This window comes from Mandrillus leucophaeus, unplaced genomic scaffold (genome assembly GCF_000951045.1).
Source record: "Mandrillus leucophaeus isolate KB7577 unplaced genomic scaffold, Mleu.le_1.0 Scaffold775, whole genome shotgun sequence".
Taxonomy (NCBI): Eukaryota; Metazoa; Chordata; class Mammalia; order Primates; family Cercopithecidae; genus Mandrillus; species Mandrillus leucophaeus.
This window is the reverse complement of record NW_012108419.1, coordinates 993336-1010419: the sequence shown is the minus strand read 5'-3', so window position 1 is coordinate 1010419 and position 17084 is coordinate 993336. Positions and strand designations below refer to the sequence as shown.

Genomic DNA, 17084 nt, shown 5'->3' with positions numbered 1-17084 from the left:
AAAAAAAAAAAAAAAAAGATGTCCGGAACACATATAGGCTTGCTATAAAGGGGTAAATGAGATGTTACGTGTAAAAGAGTTGTATACACTGTCAGATACTACGTGGATACTAATTATTGTGATAATTGTGATAGAGCTACTTCCCAGAATTATCTGAAAGAAAACTCTGTCATATATGACATCTCTAGTGTTATTGTTGTAACCAATGCTATCAGCAAATGTGTGTTTAAAGAGTGTTTTCACTTGTATAGAAAAAATGTAATAAATCCATCCTACACAGAGATGATCACAGACACAACCAGTTTTACTGCCTATTGTTTTTCTTAAATGAAAGAGACCTTGGTTATAGTAAAATTGTATATCGAAAATTCTACACCATAGTGCCAGTTAGTTAGTTGTCTTACTTCTTGCACTGTGACGTCTAAAAAAATAAGTTATTTAAGTTAGACAACTGAGGCTATATCGAAGCATGACAGCCTAGAAACATGAAAGCCATAGTAAATCACGGATAGGTATAAAAGCAGCTGGAGGTAGTGGTGGACAAAGCCTTTCATACAGCTTTACAACAGAGCCATGGATCCCTAAGGGCCAGACCTCAGTCCGGAGCCAACTATGCAATATAATGAAACAGTGAAGAGGGTGAACTCTAGAGCCAGACAGCCTGGGTTTAAATGCCAGTCTACCAGCAATTGCCTGTGCGTACTTGAGCAAGTTTCTTAGTTTCTCTGGCCTCAGTTTCCTCATCTGTAAAATGGGAATAATATCATCTACTCCCCATGGTTGCTGTAAGATTAAATGAAATCATATACATAAAGCAGTTAGAACCGTAACCCCTAAAAAATGTTCTCTTGTGATTACTATCGTGGTATGTATGTAGATTGAACTCAGCAAGAACTTGAAATTTGGTCGTCTGCTGATTGAGTTCCTGAACAGACCTTCCTGGGTTATTTGTGCCCTTCTTTGGGGCCGTATTTTGTATTAACATGGTTACGGGGGATTCACCTTAATTCTTTAATCTGGCAAAGGGAACTTGTCTTATGTAAGTTAAAAACGATGGGATCTGTAGCCTAATACAGTATTTTAGGCACATAGCAGACCTGATGGAGTCAAAACAAGAAAGAATGCTCTTACACAAATTAGTGCAAATTGTATTATTGAACATTTATTAAGTTAAGCTCATACCATGTGAGGGTGATTGAGTGAAGCAAGGTAGAAAAGCTCATTGAACTGAGTTTCCTGAACAAGTCTTCTGTCAGAGTTCGAGGAGGTAGGCCTTCTTCCTATCTGCAGGCTGTTACCTCTCAGGTGGCTTCTCACAAGATGGAGAGATTTGGGTCACAAGCCAACAGTCAGTGCTTGGGCCATTTGGTTTTGAAAGCCCACTTACTTCACTTTCTCAAGCTGATTGTTCAGTTGTAAAGGCCAGAGTGGGGAATCTGATTGAAGAATTATTTGCAGGGGAATTCTCTAGAGCCATTTGAGAGGTGAGCTAGAAAAATAGAAAAGCCCTAAGATCTGCTGTGGCCACCTGTTTTCTTTCTCATTCTGAATCCAAATCTTATCAATATTATCCCTTGTCATACAGCCTATGTTATAGGGGTGGCACTGGGTCAGGCTATCTGCAGCCTCCACATAGCTGTTGCCTTCCTCCTGGGAGCTGTTTAATACTTCGCTGTGGCAAGTACATAAAGCACCCTATTACCCAAGGAGATCATATATCCCACTTCTGGTTTAGTCCTGCTATCCTGGCCTAATTATTAACAATGCTCCCTTTCACTCTTGAAAGTGCCCCGCTTGAATAATAAATATGATCGCCAATGTACTCTAGTCTCCTGGGTCAGAACTGCCATCTCTGACCTTTTTAACATTCCTTCTTCATTAAGCCTCAGAAAATTCAGAAAACCTTCCATATCACATGCAACCACCCTAGAAAGTGCTCAGACAGGTTGTCAAAGATGACAAGAAGAATGAGTAGATACAGAAAGCAGCCATGGAGTGCCCCTTTAGCAAGCAGATTGCTTTCTGTAGCCCATCCATCATCCGGAAAGCATGGTCATGACTGTTTGGTAGACGTCTTAGTCTGGGTTGAATTTTCACGAATTTTTGCATACATGGTGTGGGTTTTGATAATATGCCATGTGACTTAATAGGAAGGAGGTTTATTTGTTAACTATGAATATGGTCACTGTGTATGAATAAAATAAGGGACTTGGATAAGTTGAGGGAAATGTAAACTCTCCCAAAGAATCTCGGCTTAGGCCTGTCTAAAGTGAAGGCAAGTAAATAAATGCATAAATAAAAATAAAGTGGAGGTATAGTGTGCCATAAGAACAAGTCTTCCATTTGCCTTTCAGTTTTTTGCTGAAGCTATAGGAATAGCAGGCAAGCAAACCATCTGGTTATTAGGCCACTCTAACTCAGCCGCAGCTCTGGGCAATTAACATGGATACCCAAAATGGCTGCGGCGCTAAGGCCGGAATTGGAGCAAAATTCAAGGTCCTTTTCCCTCAGGCCATCGTACCTACAGCTTGTATGCCGCAGCCTGTCCATCTCCCCGCTTGCGTATGTAAGGGCAGTGCTTCTAGGAGCCATGAGCATTACTCACCTGAAACCTAGGTGCTAGGAATGCAGCCAGCTAGATCTGACCCATGCCTGTTTTGTGTCTGCGTTGACATGCTGCAGGTGACATCAGTTGCAAGGGGATGACCGAGCGCATTCACAGCATCAACCTTCACAACTTCAGCAATTCCGTGCTCGAGACCCTCAACGAGCAGCGCAACCGTGGCCACTTCTGTGACGTAACGGTGCGCATCCACGGGAGCATGCTGCGCGCACACCGCTGCGTGCTGGCAGCCGGCAGCCCTTTCTTCCAGGACAAACTGCTGCTTGGCTACAGCGACATCGAGATCCCGTCGGTGGTGTCAGTGCAGTCAGTGCAAAAGCTCATTGACTTCATGTACAGCGGCGTGCTACGGGTCTCGCAGTCGGAAGCTCTGCAGATCCTCACGGCCGCCAGCATCCTGCAGATCAAAACAGTCATCGACGAGTGCACGCGCATCGTGTCGCAGAACGTGGGCGATGTGTTCCCGGGGATCCAAGACTCGGGCCAGGACACGCCGCGGGGCACTCCCGAGTCAGGCACGTCAGGGCAAAGCAGCGACACGGAGTCGGGCTACCTGCAGAGCCACCCACAGCACAGCGTGGACAGGATCTACTCGGCACTCTACGCGTGCTCCATGCAGAATGGCAGCGGGGAGCGCTCTTTTTACAGCGGTGCAGTGGTCAGCCACCACGAGACTGCACTCGGCCTGCCCCGCGACCACCACATGGAAGACCCCAGCTGGATCACACGCATCCATGAGCGCTCGCAGCAGATGGAGCGCTACCTGTCCACCACCCCCGAGACCACGCACTGCCGCAAGCAGCCCCGGCCTGTGCGCATCCAGACCCTAGTGGGCAACATCCACATCAAGCAGGAGATGGAGGACGATTACGACTACTACGGGCAGCAAAGGGTGCAGATCCTGGAGCGCAACGAATCCGAGGAGTGCACGGAAGACACAGACCAGGCCGAGGGCACCGAGAGTGAGCCCAAAGGTGAAAGCTTCGACTCGGGCGTCAGCTCCTCCATAGGCACCGAGCCTGACTCGGTGGAGCAGCAGTTTGGGCCTGGGGCGGCGCGGGACGGCCAGGCTGAACCCGCCCAACCTGAGCAGGCTGCAGAAGCTCCTGCCGAGGGTGGCCCGCAGCCAAACCAGCTAGAAACAGGTGCTTCCTCTCCGGAGAGAAGCAATGAAGTGGAGATGGACAACACTGTTATTACTGTCAGCAACAGCTCCGACAAGAGCGTGCTGCAACAGCCTTCGGTCAACACGTCCATCGGGCAGCCATTGCCAAGTACCCAGCTCTACTTACGCCAGACAGAAACCCTCACCAGCAACCTGAGGATGCCTCTGACCTTGACCAGCAACACACAGGTCATTGGCACAGCTGGCAACACCTACCTGCCAGCCCTCTTCACTACCCAGCCCGCGGGCAGTGGCCCCAAGCCTTTCCTCTTCAGCCTGCCACAGCCCCTGGCAGGCCAGCAGACCCAGTTTGTGACAGTGTCCCAGCCCGGCCTGTCGACCTTTACTGCACAGCTGCCAGCGCCACAGCCCCTGGCCTCATCCGCAGGCCACAGCACAGCCAGTGGGCAAGGCGAAAAAAAGCCTTATGAGTGCACTCTCTGCAACAAGACTTTCACCGCCAAACAGAACTACGTCAAGCACATGTTCGTACACACAGGTGAGTGCCACCCCACCTGGAGGCCTGGCAGCAGGGGCTGAGGGGGCTGTGGGAAGGCAAAGTGGGCAGGTAGAAGGGAAGGTCTGGGATCATCTTTCAGATTTTAAACTGACCCCACCACAAGCCTCTTCTAGAAGCCCCAACTGTGTTCCTCCCATCATAAGAACAAAGCACCCTGCCACCAAGAGACACCATCACAGAAATCCTTTATGGAGAAGGGATGTCCTAGGGATGTCCAGACGGCAGAAGAGAAGACTCCGGGCATCATATAAGCCATATTCAAGTATTTCTGTTTCAGAGGCAGCATGTTGTAGTCAGGAAGAGCTGGAGCTCCGGAGCCAGATGGCCTGGCTTTAAATTTGGCCTTAGCCACTACTAAACCTTGTCACCTTGGAAAAATTACTTAACTTTTCTGTACTTCAGTTTCCTTGCATATAAAATAAGAATAAGCATCATACACCTTCCTTGTAGTGCTGTTTTGAGAATAAATTACTACATGTGAAGTCTTTAGGGTAGTTCCTAGCACATAATAAGTGCTCTATAAGTGGTAGCTATTATTAAGATGGTTAAGAGGAGCAGATGTCCAGTTTGTATAGTTTGGCTCCAAAAGGTGGAACTAGACCAGTGATTAGATGCTATCAGGAGATTCTTTCCACAAAATAAAAGAAAAATTTTGTTAACAATCAGACCTGTTCTAATATCAGATAGACTGCCTTTATATGGAGTGAGTTTCTGTAATTAGAGGCATTCAAGGAGAAAATGGATGAACATTTTTGGGGATTTTGTACACAGGATTCAGTCATCAAGATGGGCAAGATTGTGTTTCATCCCTGGATTCTGTGATTCCAGAGCTAAGATCTCCTGATCTCTCAGCCAGTCCTTTTTCTTAGCTCCATAATGGGACAGAGATATGGAATTCCCATAGAATTGGGCATTCCATGGATGTTCCTCCATATAAGTGAGTACCTAAACAATTTTGATTTCACCTAGATTCTCTTGGACCTAAGAATACCTGCAACATTGATGATCGTTATATTTGAAATCCTTTTTTTTTTTTTTTTTTTTTTTTGGTGACATAAGCTTTCACTCTGTCACCTAGGCTGTAGTGTTTGAGCATGATCTCGGATCACTGCAGCCTCAACCTCCTGGACTGAAGCAGTCCTCCCACTTCAGCTTCCCAAGTAGCTGAGTCTACAGGCACATGCCACCACGGCCGTTTAACTTTTTTATTTTTTGTAGACAGGGTTTCACCATGTTGCCCAAGCTGGTCTCAAGCTCCTGAGCTCAAGCCATCTGCCTGCCTCAGCCTCCGAAAGTTCTGAGATTACAGGCACGAACCACTGTGCCTGACCTCAGAATACCCTTATTAAATGACACATAATTTACCAGGGAAAAGTTACATACTCGAATTCTGATACATGAAAACAAATTAGTTTCTCAAAACAACTTGTTTCTCAGGTCAACTAGTAGGAATCCAAGAGACAGGACATAAAACAGCAAAGTTTAGATTGGGGACTGAAGGGAAAGAAAGCAACAGAGATGGAGACAAGGCATCAAACATGGAATTGTACAACTCAAATAGAACATTACTTAAGATAAACTTTGCCTTCTTTGCAGTGTAAGTCAGGACATTATGTAAATTAATGTGCGTACTTTTATGAGAATCAGTTTTTAAAGATCACAGTATTCACACTTCCAAATAAACAAAGTGACTCACTGCTGAATTTAGGAAGAAATTTGGGTAGTGGTAAGTCGCTATGTGTATTTATAGGGATAAATGTGAATGTGCTAATGACCTGAGGTCAATCACAATAAATTTTCCATATGGTTTAGGTATCACCATTATTAGGTGAAGTAATCAAAGAGTAATGTTTTTATTTTGTAGCAACTTATTATTTATAGAGTGTTATCACATAGTTTATATCCTTTCCTCCCCCGAATAGCTGATTTATAAGCCATTAAATTAAGGAACTTGGGGGGAGGGGTATAGGAAGGACCGTTTGAAAGTATCTCCTTAGCCAAACTTGACTTTGCTGGTCTTGGATCCATAAACATATCTACTCTCCCCTCTGTACGGCTCTTCAAGTAGACCTATCAGATACAAAGTTCACACATCCCGTTAGATCACATACTAAGGTAAGTCTTTAAATTTGCAACATAAAATTTTCAGTGTACTACCAAAAAATATCTTCTTGATATGTAAATACATTTCTCCAATGGATTCACCAGAGATTCTGTGGTTAGCTGAGATAACTAGATTTGGACATGAGAAAACCAACAAAGGATTTGTGCACTCAGACATTATAGATGCAAAAGCTATAGGTAGAGTCATTTTATAAATCTGAGTTATGCTTAAAGTGTGAACTTCAGTTTTCTAGTAAATTATGAACATCCTCAGTAAATTATGAATGTTATTGTAATGGTGTGTATAACATAGCCCCACCTGAAAATAATAATGTGCATATATCAATCAGGCCCCTAATTTAAAAGAAGTAATGCTCTTCCCTGTCATTCTAGAATTATTTGGCAGTGGCAGTTTGGAAATCCTATCGGTCTTTCAAGACTTTTGTCTAATTGAAGGATCCCCTAACCTAACAAAGTTTTAGAACAATTGGTCTAGATTTTCAAAAAGCAAGACAGCCGGAACATGTGGAAATAATTCAAGACCTGGGTTCGTTGTAGCTCACATTTCCAAATGTGAGCTTTTCAATTTCTGGGGAAAACATAAAAAAATGGAACCTCAAAACTTTACAAGAGCCCAGTGGAAGTGATAAAAATTCAAAGCAAAAAGTCCAAATGTTAATATAAAAAGGTTCTAGGGAGCATGGGGATACTCGTAAGAGTAGGGTTGGACTCTGTGTTCCCACCCATACTCTAACTAAAAAGAATCCTAAAAAGAAAGAATAGCTTGACAAAGTTAAAAAGAAAGACATTTGGGTTCTCTCCATCACAGCTACTATGCAAACCAATAGACCTGCAGAGTAACTGTCTTAGCAATTCAGTAACTCCAAAGTTTAATATAGATGGTAGTTGCTTTCAACAACTGCAGAGATAAATTGTGTGTGATGGTACACACCAATAGTCCCAGATACTCAGGAGGCTGAGGCGGGAAGATTGCTTGAGCCCAGGAGTTTCGAGGCCAACCTGGTACCCATCTCTTAAAAAAAAAAAAAAAAAAACTGAAGAGAATCAATTCTAAGATTCAGAGTCCAGTTAAAATCTTGTACTGCTCTATGTTAATGATCCACATTCATGAAAGAGTGTTTGGGGCCAGGCATGGTGGCTCACGCCTGTAATTCCAGCACTTTGGGAGGTAAAGGTGGGAGGATCACTTGAGCCCAGGAGTTTGAGACCAGCCTGGACAACTTGGAAAGACTCCAGCTCTACAAAATCTTTAAAAATTAGCCAGGCATGGTGCTGCATACCTATAGTTCCAGCTACTTGGGAGGCTGAAGTGGGAAGATCACTTGAGCCCAGGAGGCAGTGGTTGCAGTGAGCGGAGATCACACCACTGCACTCCACCCCGGGCAACATAGCAGGACTCTGTCTCAAAAAAAAAAAAAAATGTGTTTGAGACAAAGAAGTAGTCCGTCATAATTGATTTTGGAGCTAAGCTCTACCTTTAAGAATCAAGGAAGCTTTAGTTGTAAAGTATATTTCATAGTGATTATAACACAAAAATTTAAAGTAGAGGCACAAATGAAAGACGATTGTACTGGAATTAGATGATTTGGATCCAGTTTTGTTTTCTCTAAATGGCTGTGTGTCCTTCAACAAGTCAGTTAATTTCACAACCCTCTGTTTCTTTGACTTTAAAATAAAAATGATTTTTTCCTGCCTTCTGATGTAAACGTTTGATGCATATGAGAGCTTTTCAGAAGAGGCAAAGTGTTACTTAATTAGAAAAATTAAAAATCCTCATCAATTATTACTTTTCGCCCCTAGTACCCAGGAGACACTGAGTTGCTTTGCTCTATTTCCTGTCTCTGAATAATACACGCTTGACATGTGTCCTTCCTCTTTGGAATTTAAACACTGGAACTACTTTATACTCCTTAGATTGCTCTTGAATGTTCTTCAGAAAAGAATTTTCTTATTCCTTAACAATTTTTATAACAGTAAAAATGAAAATTCCTCACCCAACCAGTCTTTATCCACTGCTAAAAAAAACCACAGAGGACTTCCTTGTCTCTAGGAGTTTCTTTCATTCACCTACTGCAGCTGCATAAAAGTTGTGAGAAAGGAAACTAAGAGTTAAGGGCATGTTTGAAAGCAACAGAATTAGAGAAAAAACACCAAAGATAACACAAACCATCCTGTCAGGGAACAAAGCAGTGCTCACCTCTACCCCCTTCCATCAAGAGAAAAAAGCAGAAGTCAAATAAAGGAATGGAAATGAAAGGGAAAGACAGAGAATATAAGAAGGATAAGCCTTAGTGTCAACGTGGATATGGAAGGCAAGCAATAGGGAAAATTCAAAGATAACCCTGGAGCAGCATGATCCCCACACTAGCAGCATGCAGATTATGTTCCCCCACCCTTCACCCCCGCCCCAGACATCCTGAATCAGAAACTCAGGTGATGGAGCCCAGCAATCTGTAACAAGCCCTGGTTCATGCTGAAGTTGAGAAGGTGAGCCTGGGTAATTAGAAGGATGGCATCAGTTTGCTTTTGTTACATAACATTATTTTTAAAAATTCTACTACTAAGAATCTGTTTAGAAAAAGTAAATCAAAATTGTGGATCAAAGCTTGATTTTGTAGTGGATAAATTATATCACAGAAACTAATCACATGTAAGACATAAGTTGAGTTTTCCAAATTACATAGGTCACAGGGCAAATGTATCCCTTCTGGTATTTAGCAGTACTGACTTGTATTATTTATATCCTCATGTATTAGCTTAACACTTTCCCCTTAGAATGTAAGCTCTGTGACAGCAGAAACACACACACACACAGAGACATACATTTCACACATGTGTATACACATGTATATCACACTTTCATATGCCCATTCATTTGGGGAATTTGCACATTCACCAAAAACCACCTGGTCTCCAAAAACCATTGAAATAAAATAAATAAAAGAAAATTTTAAAATGTGAACATGCTTTCCAGGAGAATTTAATTCAAGGGACTTATACACAGATACATTCTTTTCATAGCAAGACTTTTAAATTTGTTTTTTCTCTTTTTTATTTGCTAGAGAATACATTGTACATATATCTGTCTTCACACTTTTGTGGGTTTTTTTACCCATAAAAGATAAGTGTTTTGGCGTTTTCTGAATCATATTATCAACAGCCCATTCATTGATGACTGTTTTTAGCCCATTGGTATCCTCTGCACATATGGTAATTTTGCTTATTGCTTTGAGAAGATCAGCTATTTCAGCCATGAATTCAATGTAAATAGACATAGTAACAATAGTAGCATAACAATGTTGGCGATTGGGCCATAATAGTCATACGAAGATAATGTGTTAATCCCCATATGGAGCTTGAACTATTAATTATATCAAGCCAGTGGGTGTAAAGGAACAAGTATAAGGTTTGGAGTGAGAAAGCCATGATATTACCACTTTCTGACTGAGTGACTTTGGGTAAGTTCTATAACCAAGCTGAGCCTCAGTTTTTCAGATCTGTAGTACTTACTTTACGTGATTACTCTGTGAATTGAATAACATAATTTATGTGAAAACACTTAATTATGAATGCTGTAAAACTGTCAAAGCCATTAATATGTGTTATAGTAGCATCATACATTTTGCAGCATAATCCAGAGAACAAAGAATTGTTAACAGGGGAGAGGAAGATAATCTGGTTGGGCTAGTATTTTATACTCTCAGGTGTTACTGACTTCTTAGGTGACCTTCAAGATGTTAGTACAGCTCTCTAATTGGAGATGCTATTTTCTGGGGATGTTAATATCCATTCTATTCACAAAATTGTAAGAAAAGTCAAGTAACATGTATGAAACGCTCCAAAGTTCTGCTTAAAACTAAAATATCTTAGTTGTCACTGAAGCCACAGATATTTTGTGAATGAGCATATTCCCAATAGGCAGTCCCTCTTAGCCTCGCAGTCCAAGCTGGCAACAGGATCACATCCCAGGGAATGAACAGAAAGGCTGGCAGGCAATCACACGACTGATATCTCAGGTGTGTGGGCCCCCCATTTTTTTGAGACAGAGTCTCACTCTGTCCCCCAGGCTGGAGTGCAGTGGTGCCATCTCTGCTCACTGAAACCTCCACCTCCCGGATTCAAGTGATTCTCCTGCCTCATCCTCCTGAGTAGCTGGGAGGGATTACAGGCACCCACCACCACACCCAGCTAATTTTTTTTGTATTTTTAGTAGAGATGGGGTTTCACCATGTTGGTCAGGCTGGTCTCAGCCTCCTGACCTCAGGTGATCCACCTGCCTCAGCCTCCCAAAGTACAGGGATTACAGGCGTGAGCCACGGCACCCGACCATGTGGGTCCTCTTTTAAACAGACGTCTCTTGGTGGAGACTACACTCTGCAACCAGTAAAAGCTCCATATGATTCCATCTGAATGTACTTCCATTGTTAATCTGGAACGTACCCCATTTTCTGGTCCAGTCTCGATGTTCCCCATTCAGAGGACCTGCACTTTCAATTATTCCTTCTGCTCTCCTCACCAGTGGCCATCTTCCACTACCCACCTTCTCCTCTTTCTTCTCCTTCCTGCTGCCTGCTGTCTCATCAAGCACCCTGTCTTGGTTTTTTGACCCGTCACTATACTCACGAAAGAGGAAGGCATTGTACTAGGGCAAATGATGGGGAGGCAGAGAGAACAGGAGAGTTAGGTAGGAACAGTGCTTCTGAAAAATCTCCTGATAACAGCATTCATTGTCCTTTTCACAGCTCAGGAGAAGCCTTGGTTAAAATGAGGGGGAAAAAATCAGTAGAATAAGTGGGTTCTTGTTGAGCCCCCAGTGCAAGAGGTTCCTATTCAAAGTTGGGTGTCTTTACCCATTAGGATGGCTTTTACCTGAACTTTCTGAGCTTCAGGCAGAACGCTCTGCATCTTCTAACCTAAGCAGTATCGTTCTTCCTCTTTTTTTTCACTTTTCAGTCATAGTAGATTAAGTGTCAGAGCTGGTTCATGAGAAGAAGGTGATGAGCAGGCATTGAAAAATTGAGAAAAATGTATATTTTTACCATGCCCAACACCATCGGCAAGGCAGTAAAGGGCACTGCCTCCCCCTCAGTTTCCTCCCTTGCTGTTTCGTTTCTGTGCCTCCAGTGCTCCGTTGCGACTTTCCTAGGAAATCCTCTGTGCTCTGTGCTGACATTGTATCCATAGGCCACTTCTTGCCATTCACATATGTAATTGAGAGAGTCGACTATACCCCAACTCTGAATTACATAGCTGCAATATAATCACTTGTTTTATTGATTATCTGAAATAATGTTTTAAAAATTCAGGATTGACTTCCATATGCCATGCAAGTCATTTCGCAGTTGGTTTCATTTATCCTTGGTTCCTTTGTGATAAATGGAACAGTTTAATTTTTCTTAAAATGACCACATGCTCTGTACTAAGTGCTTTATCTCTTCCATTTTCAAAACACCTTCACAAAACAGGTACTTACTAGATTATTCTCAAGTTATAGATAAGAAAACTGAGGCTTATAGAGGTTAAATGACAGGCCCAAGTCACTCAGCCAAGGAAATGGAATTCATATCTGACTCCTACATCTGTATAGGCCCAAATGGATCATTTTAAAGTGAAAGAACTTATATGACCTTCCCCTTGATGTTATAATTCAAGTATCCACTTTTTGCTTTGTGTCCCCTTCTGACAAATCAGACTTCTCATTCCTAACCGTAGGCCTAAACCTGGAAAGCCATCTCTGACCATTTATCTTCACTTTTTGTTTCTTTACCTGGAGAGCAACAATCAACAGAACTCATCCATTTTTTGTATAATATCTAAAACCATTTTGGGATTGCTGTAAGTAATAAACAAGAAAATCATGGGAAAAATTTTTTCTTAAAACACAATCATTCATTCCTGCTGAGTGACTGCGTTTCAAATTCATACAGAAGTGAAGGTTGTGAGCACCTCACTAATCTGAAAATATACCCCATTTAGTAAAACAGTTTGTGAAATACCTACACTGCACCATCACAGCACCTCAATAATTACAGACAGCACCTTCCTCTAAGGAGCTCCCAAGTGCTTTGCAAACATTTCTGTTTATTAAATAACATACCATTGTTCTGTGGCAGGGAAGGAACAGGATACTTTGTCTTATTTAAAATGTAGGACTGGTAATGCATTCAGTGACTAAGCAGGTTGCCCTCGGGTCATTCACTGACAAGGCCAGGACTAGAGTTCTCAGGGTTTGTGGTCCACCATGGACTGAGGACCGCTAAATCCACAAAGGACCATGTGGCAAGTGCCTGGTCCAGCTCCTCACATACGGAAAATGAAACAAACCCAGAGAGATGAAAACACTTAAAAAGCCCCGGATCACATGGGTAATTAATGGTAGAGCCAATACTACATGCACACAAACAACATACCTATATATGCTATGGAGAGAAACATGACAACTGTGAAGAATCAATTTATAGACACATTAGAAGAGTGTGAAAATAAAAAGGCTTCATCAGTGACCTTGCCTCGAGGAAAAACACACAGAAGGTGAAAGTTTCAAACAGCAGAGCATTTTAACATAGATGAAGTTTCAGCTTCCTAGCAGCCAAAATACCATCTGCAGTTTAAGGCACGTTTCCCATAAAAGGTGACAGGTCCCATAAAAGGTGACATTTTAAATGATAGTTGACCAGCCCATCATAGCCTCTATAAATTGTCTGAAAGCAGGAGGATAGCAAAGACCAGTTGACTTCCAAGCATGTTTACAGCTGACAGAAATGTTTCGGCTAAAAACATGCATGACTGTCTCTCTTAGGGAATGTCTTTCTTCAAAAAAAAAAAAAAGTACCAATGTAAACACTGTGCATAGACTGAAGTCTTCAGCAAATTGAGATTATTAGCAATGAGGCTTCCCTAAACTTTCCTGTTCTAATCTAAAAGTAGAATTCTCTTCTAACCCTGTGATCTTATGCATCATACTGTCTGGTCAGTGTGCTTCAAAACATATCTGTTTATGTTTGAAAACACAACAACAAAAAAAATTCCTGATGAAAAAAAGTTTAGTAAAATGGATCATGAACATACAGCACTTAATACCAACCCTGCTACATAGTCAGCACTCAATACATGGCGATTGTTTTCATTGCTGCTATTACCATGACACATCACAGCTCTTCTGTTTCTTAATGGGGAAAAAAGGAAAAACAGCCAAGGCATATATTTTAAATGGAAGTTAGCTCAAATTTTAAAAGATTTCTTACCTTGATGCATAGTTCAAATGTTGCAGTGTTATCCTAAGGAGTTTCAGAGGCTTTGGGTTTTAGTTTGGATCATGAAAGAATATATGGAAGAAGGACTTTTTTCTCTGAGGCAAGGGCCTATACTGGGCAATCAGGAATGAAGTGAGAGATCGACCAAATACGCAGTTCATCTCACCTGTCAGGAGCAGAGCTCAGACCAAACAGCACAAAGAAAACAAGTCTTTAAGTAATTATCTTAAAGAGATGCCACAGGCCCATGGACTTTAAGAATACCTCATGTGGTCATTAAGTGACTGAGTATTATTACTTACCTTACTGTTTGTAACAAACTTGATCATTTGGTTTCTAAGCCAAACCAAAGCAGTAAACTGAGGAGAAACAAGGATTTCTGCCAACAGGCTGAGAGCAAAGGAGGATGCAGGAAAACTGTTTTAAAAATTGACCCAAGAGTTCAAAATGCATATGGAAGCATTTAATGGGGGTGGAAGGTATCCTTGTAATAAGAATACCATGCATGTATTCCCACACTGCTCTTGGTGGTCTGCAAAGTGATTTCATATGTATTTTATGTCAACACCAGCACAATGAGGTAAGTAGGACTATATACCTCAGAGGCATTTGGTGATTTGTCAAGAGTGGTGTGTAGTGTGTTGGTGCCCAGATTTGAATAGGACCATTTGAGTCTGATATCATCATGTTGCCCACTGCCTACTCAGCCTCTACACCCGATGAGGCCAGTCTGCAGCTCAGTACAGTCAATAGAGAACAGGCAATTAACCCTTAAGTTACATGTTAGGAAGATTTCTGTCTAAAGTAGATAAACTTGAAAGTATAACTCTTCAAAATGACTTGTTCCTATGTTGGCAAATATTTTCAAAACTCACAATCAACACATAGATGTATTTATAAGACAGACTACTAGAAGTGGGGATTTTCCCCAAGGAACCAAGCTATAGTGACCAATATCCTTAGTTCTCAAGGATTCTAGAGCACCCCATGTCTCCAGAGATCGATCTTCTCTCTTATTTCTTATATTGTTTGATAATGGGAAACACTAAATCCCCTAATCAGGACCCTGAAAGTGACCCCCTTGAAAAGTAGCCGTCCCTTTTCCACAGAGTGACTTTGAAGACTTTTAGTGGGGAATATCTGGTAGCTTTCCAAGAAAGCCGTTTTATGGCATAGGGAAATGGAAAACAAAACTGTCCCGGCATCCCCATAAAGCAAAATTTCTCTGCACATGAGAGGCTAGGAGGGCCTGGACTTTTCAATCAAGGATGATCCATTAAGCAATCAGATTTTATTTTTTAATTGTTTTGTTTTTCTTTTTTGTTGTCTTGTTTTTCTCTCCTTCGTTCTCCATCCCTTGCTATATCTCGCTCTGTCCTGCTTGCTGTCTCTTCCTACATCAACAGGTGAGAAGCCCCACCAATGCAGCATCTGTTGGCGCTCCTTCTCCTTAAAGGATTACCTTATCAAGCACATGGTGACACACACAGGAGTGAGGGCATACCAGTGTAGTATCTGCAACAAGCGCTTCACCCAGAAGAGCTCCCTCAACGTGCACATGCGCCTCCACCGGGGAGAGAAGTCCTACGAGTGCTACATCTGCAAAAAGAAGTTCTCTCACAAGACCCTCCTGGAGCGACACGTGGCCCTGCACAGTGCCAGCAATGGGACCCCCCCTGCAGGCACACCCCCAGGTGCCCGCGCTGGCCCCCCAGGCGTGGTGGCCTGCACGGAGGGGACCACTTACGTCTGCTCCGTCTGCCCAGCAAAGTTTGACCAAATCGAGCAGTTCAACGACCACATGAGGATGCATGTGTCTGACGGATAAGTAGTATCTTTCTCTCTTTCTTATGAACAAAACAAAACAACAACAAAAAACAAACAAAAAAGCTATGGCACTAGAATTTAAGAAATGTTTTGGTTTCATTTTTACTTTCTGTTTTTGTTTTTGTTTCGTTTCCTTTTGTACTACATGAAGAACTGTTTTTTGCCTGCTGGTACATTACATTTCCGGAGGCTTGGGTGAATAATAGTTTTCCCAGTCTCCCTCGGATGGTGGCCTTAAGGCCTGGTAGTGCTTCAAGAGGTCCACTGGTTGGATCTCTAGCTACTGGCCTCTAAATACAACCCTTCTTTACAAAAAAATCTTTTAAAAAAAAGTAAAAAAAAAAAAAAAAAAAAATTTCCACTTGTGAAGAGCACTACAAAAAATATATAACAAAATCTAAAAGGCCTACTGTCTTTAAGTACACCGCTTGCAGTGTTTCAGTGGACATTTTCACAATTCTGGCCGCTTGGACTTCACAGTAACCAGTTAAAACTGTGGAATATCACTTCTGGTTGAAAACCCAGAGGAAAGGCCCTGCTGTTTTCCACCTACCACGTTGTCTGATTTCATAAAAGGGCTGTGGGGGTGGGAAGGGCAGTGGGTTCGGTGGTGTGGGAAAGAAAGACGAATGGCAGGCTTCTCCCCCGGATTCTGCCCGGGTCCACACACCCTGGCCCACCTTCTCCATATCCCCCTCTTGCAGCAGAAGCCAGGAAGACTTGGACAAGCAACAAGCAACAGTGGCTATCGTATTTATTCAGTGTCTTCGCTGAGCCACAGCCTCAGCACAATCAAGAGGGACTTTCATGAAAGGCAGGAATGCAGATAAAACAAAGATATCAGAAATGTGCACCTATGTTTCTAGGTACAAGAGAAGGATTATTTCCAACAATCTTTGCAAAAAAAAAAAAAAAGTGTCAGGATATATTCTTGTGGAAGAGAAAAAGAAAGAGAAATGGAGGGTGGGGGGGAACAATAAAAAGTTCTTGAGGCTTTTTTAATTCAAAATTTTATAGAGGGGCAAAAGTGACGTTTACCAGATAGAATGCTGATTTTTTTAATATATTTACAACAGTATTTGTGTAAAAAAAAAAACAAAAAAAGTGAAATTGTTAAAAGTAATTTTTTTTCATTTTGGTTTTGCATACACTGCCACCAATTCCTTCTCTTTTATTTTATTTCACACACATATATATATTTTTTGGTAAGTCAAGACTGTTAAGGTTAGCGATACTGCTTCCAGATAGAAAGAATAAAAGGCAACTATAGTTATATTTGAAAGAGAGGAAGGATATTTTCTTCATATTTTTTTTAATTTTTCTTAATTTTTATTATTTTAAGTATTGCCTGGGTTGATGAGGGCCTCTGTGGCCAGCCCATCCCTGCTGTAATTTGAATTGCTGCTTTGTATTTTGATATGTAGTTCTTTGACTTTAGCAAGCTTAAGTTGCCCCACTGAATAATTTTTTTCAACTGATCCATCTAGAATTCTGTTCTTTTTCATGGAAGAGACTTTATCTTTCAGAGATTGCTTGCTTCTCCAAAATTTCATTGAGATCTTACAATTCTAG

At 41.9% G+C, this 17084-nt stretch overlaps 1 protein-coding gene across 1 annotated transcript in view; it reads left to right on the top strand.

The window, feature by feature from the left end:
• ZBTB20 (zinc finger and BTB domain containing 20) overlaps positions 1 to 16610 on the top strand; it is a 45720-nt gene extending 29110 nt beyond the window's left edge. The window contains exons 4-5 of the mRNA XM_011966824.1: positions 2683 to 4287; positions 15092 to 16610. Of these exons, the coding sequence (XP_011822214.1) occupies positions 2683 to 4287; positions 15092 to 15513 (2027 nt within the window). The 3' untranslated portion in view covers positions 15514 to 16610. The remainder of the gene's footprint in view (positions 1 to 2682; positions 4288 to 15091) is intronic.
• Positions 16611 to 17084: the final 474 nt, after the last annotated feature.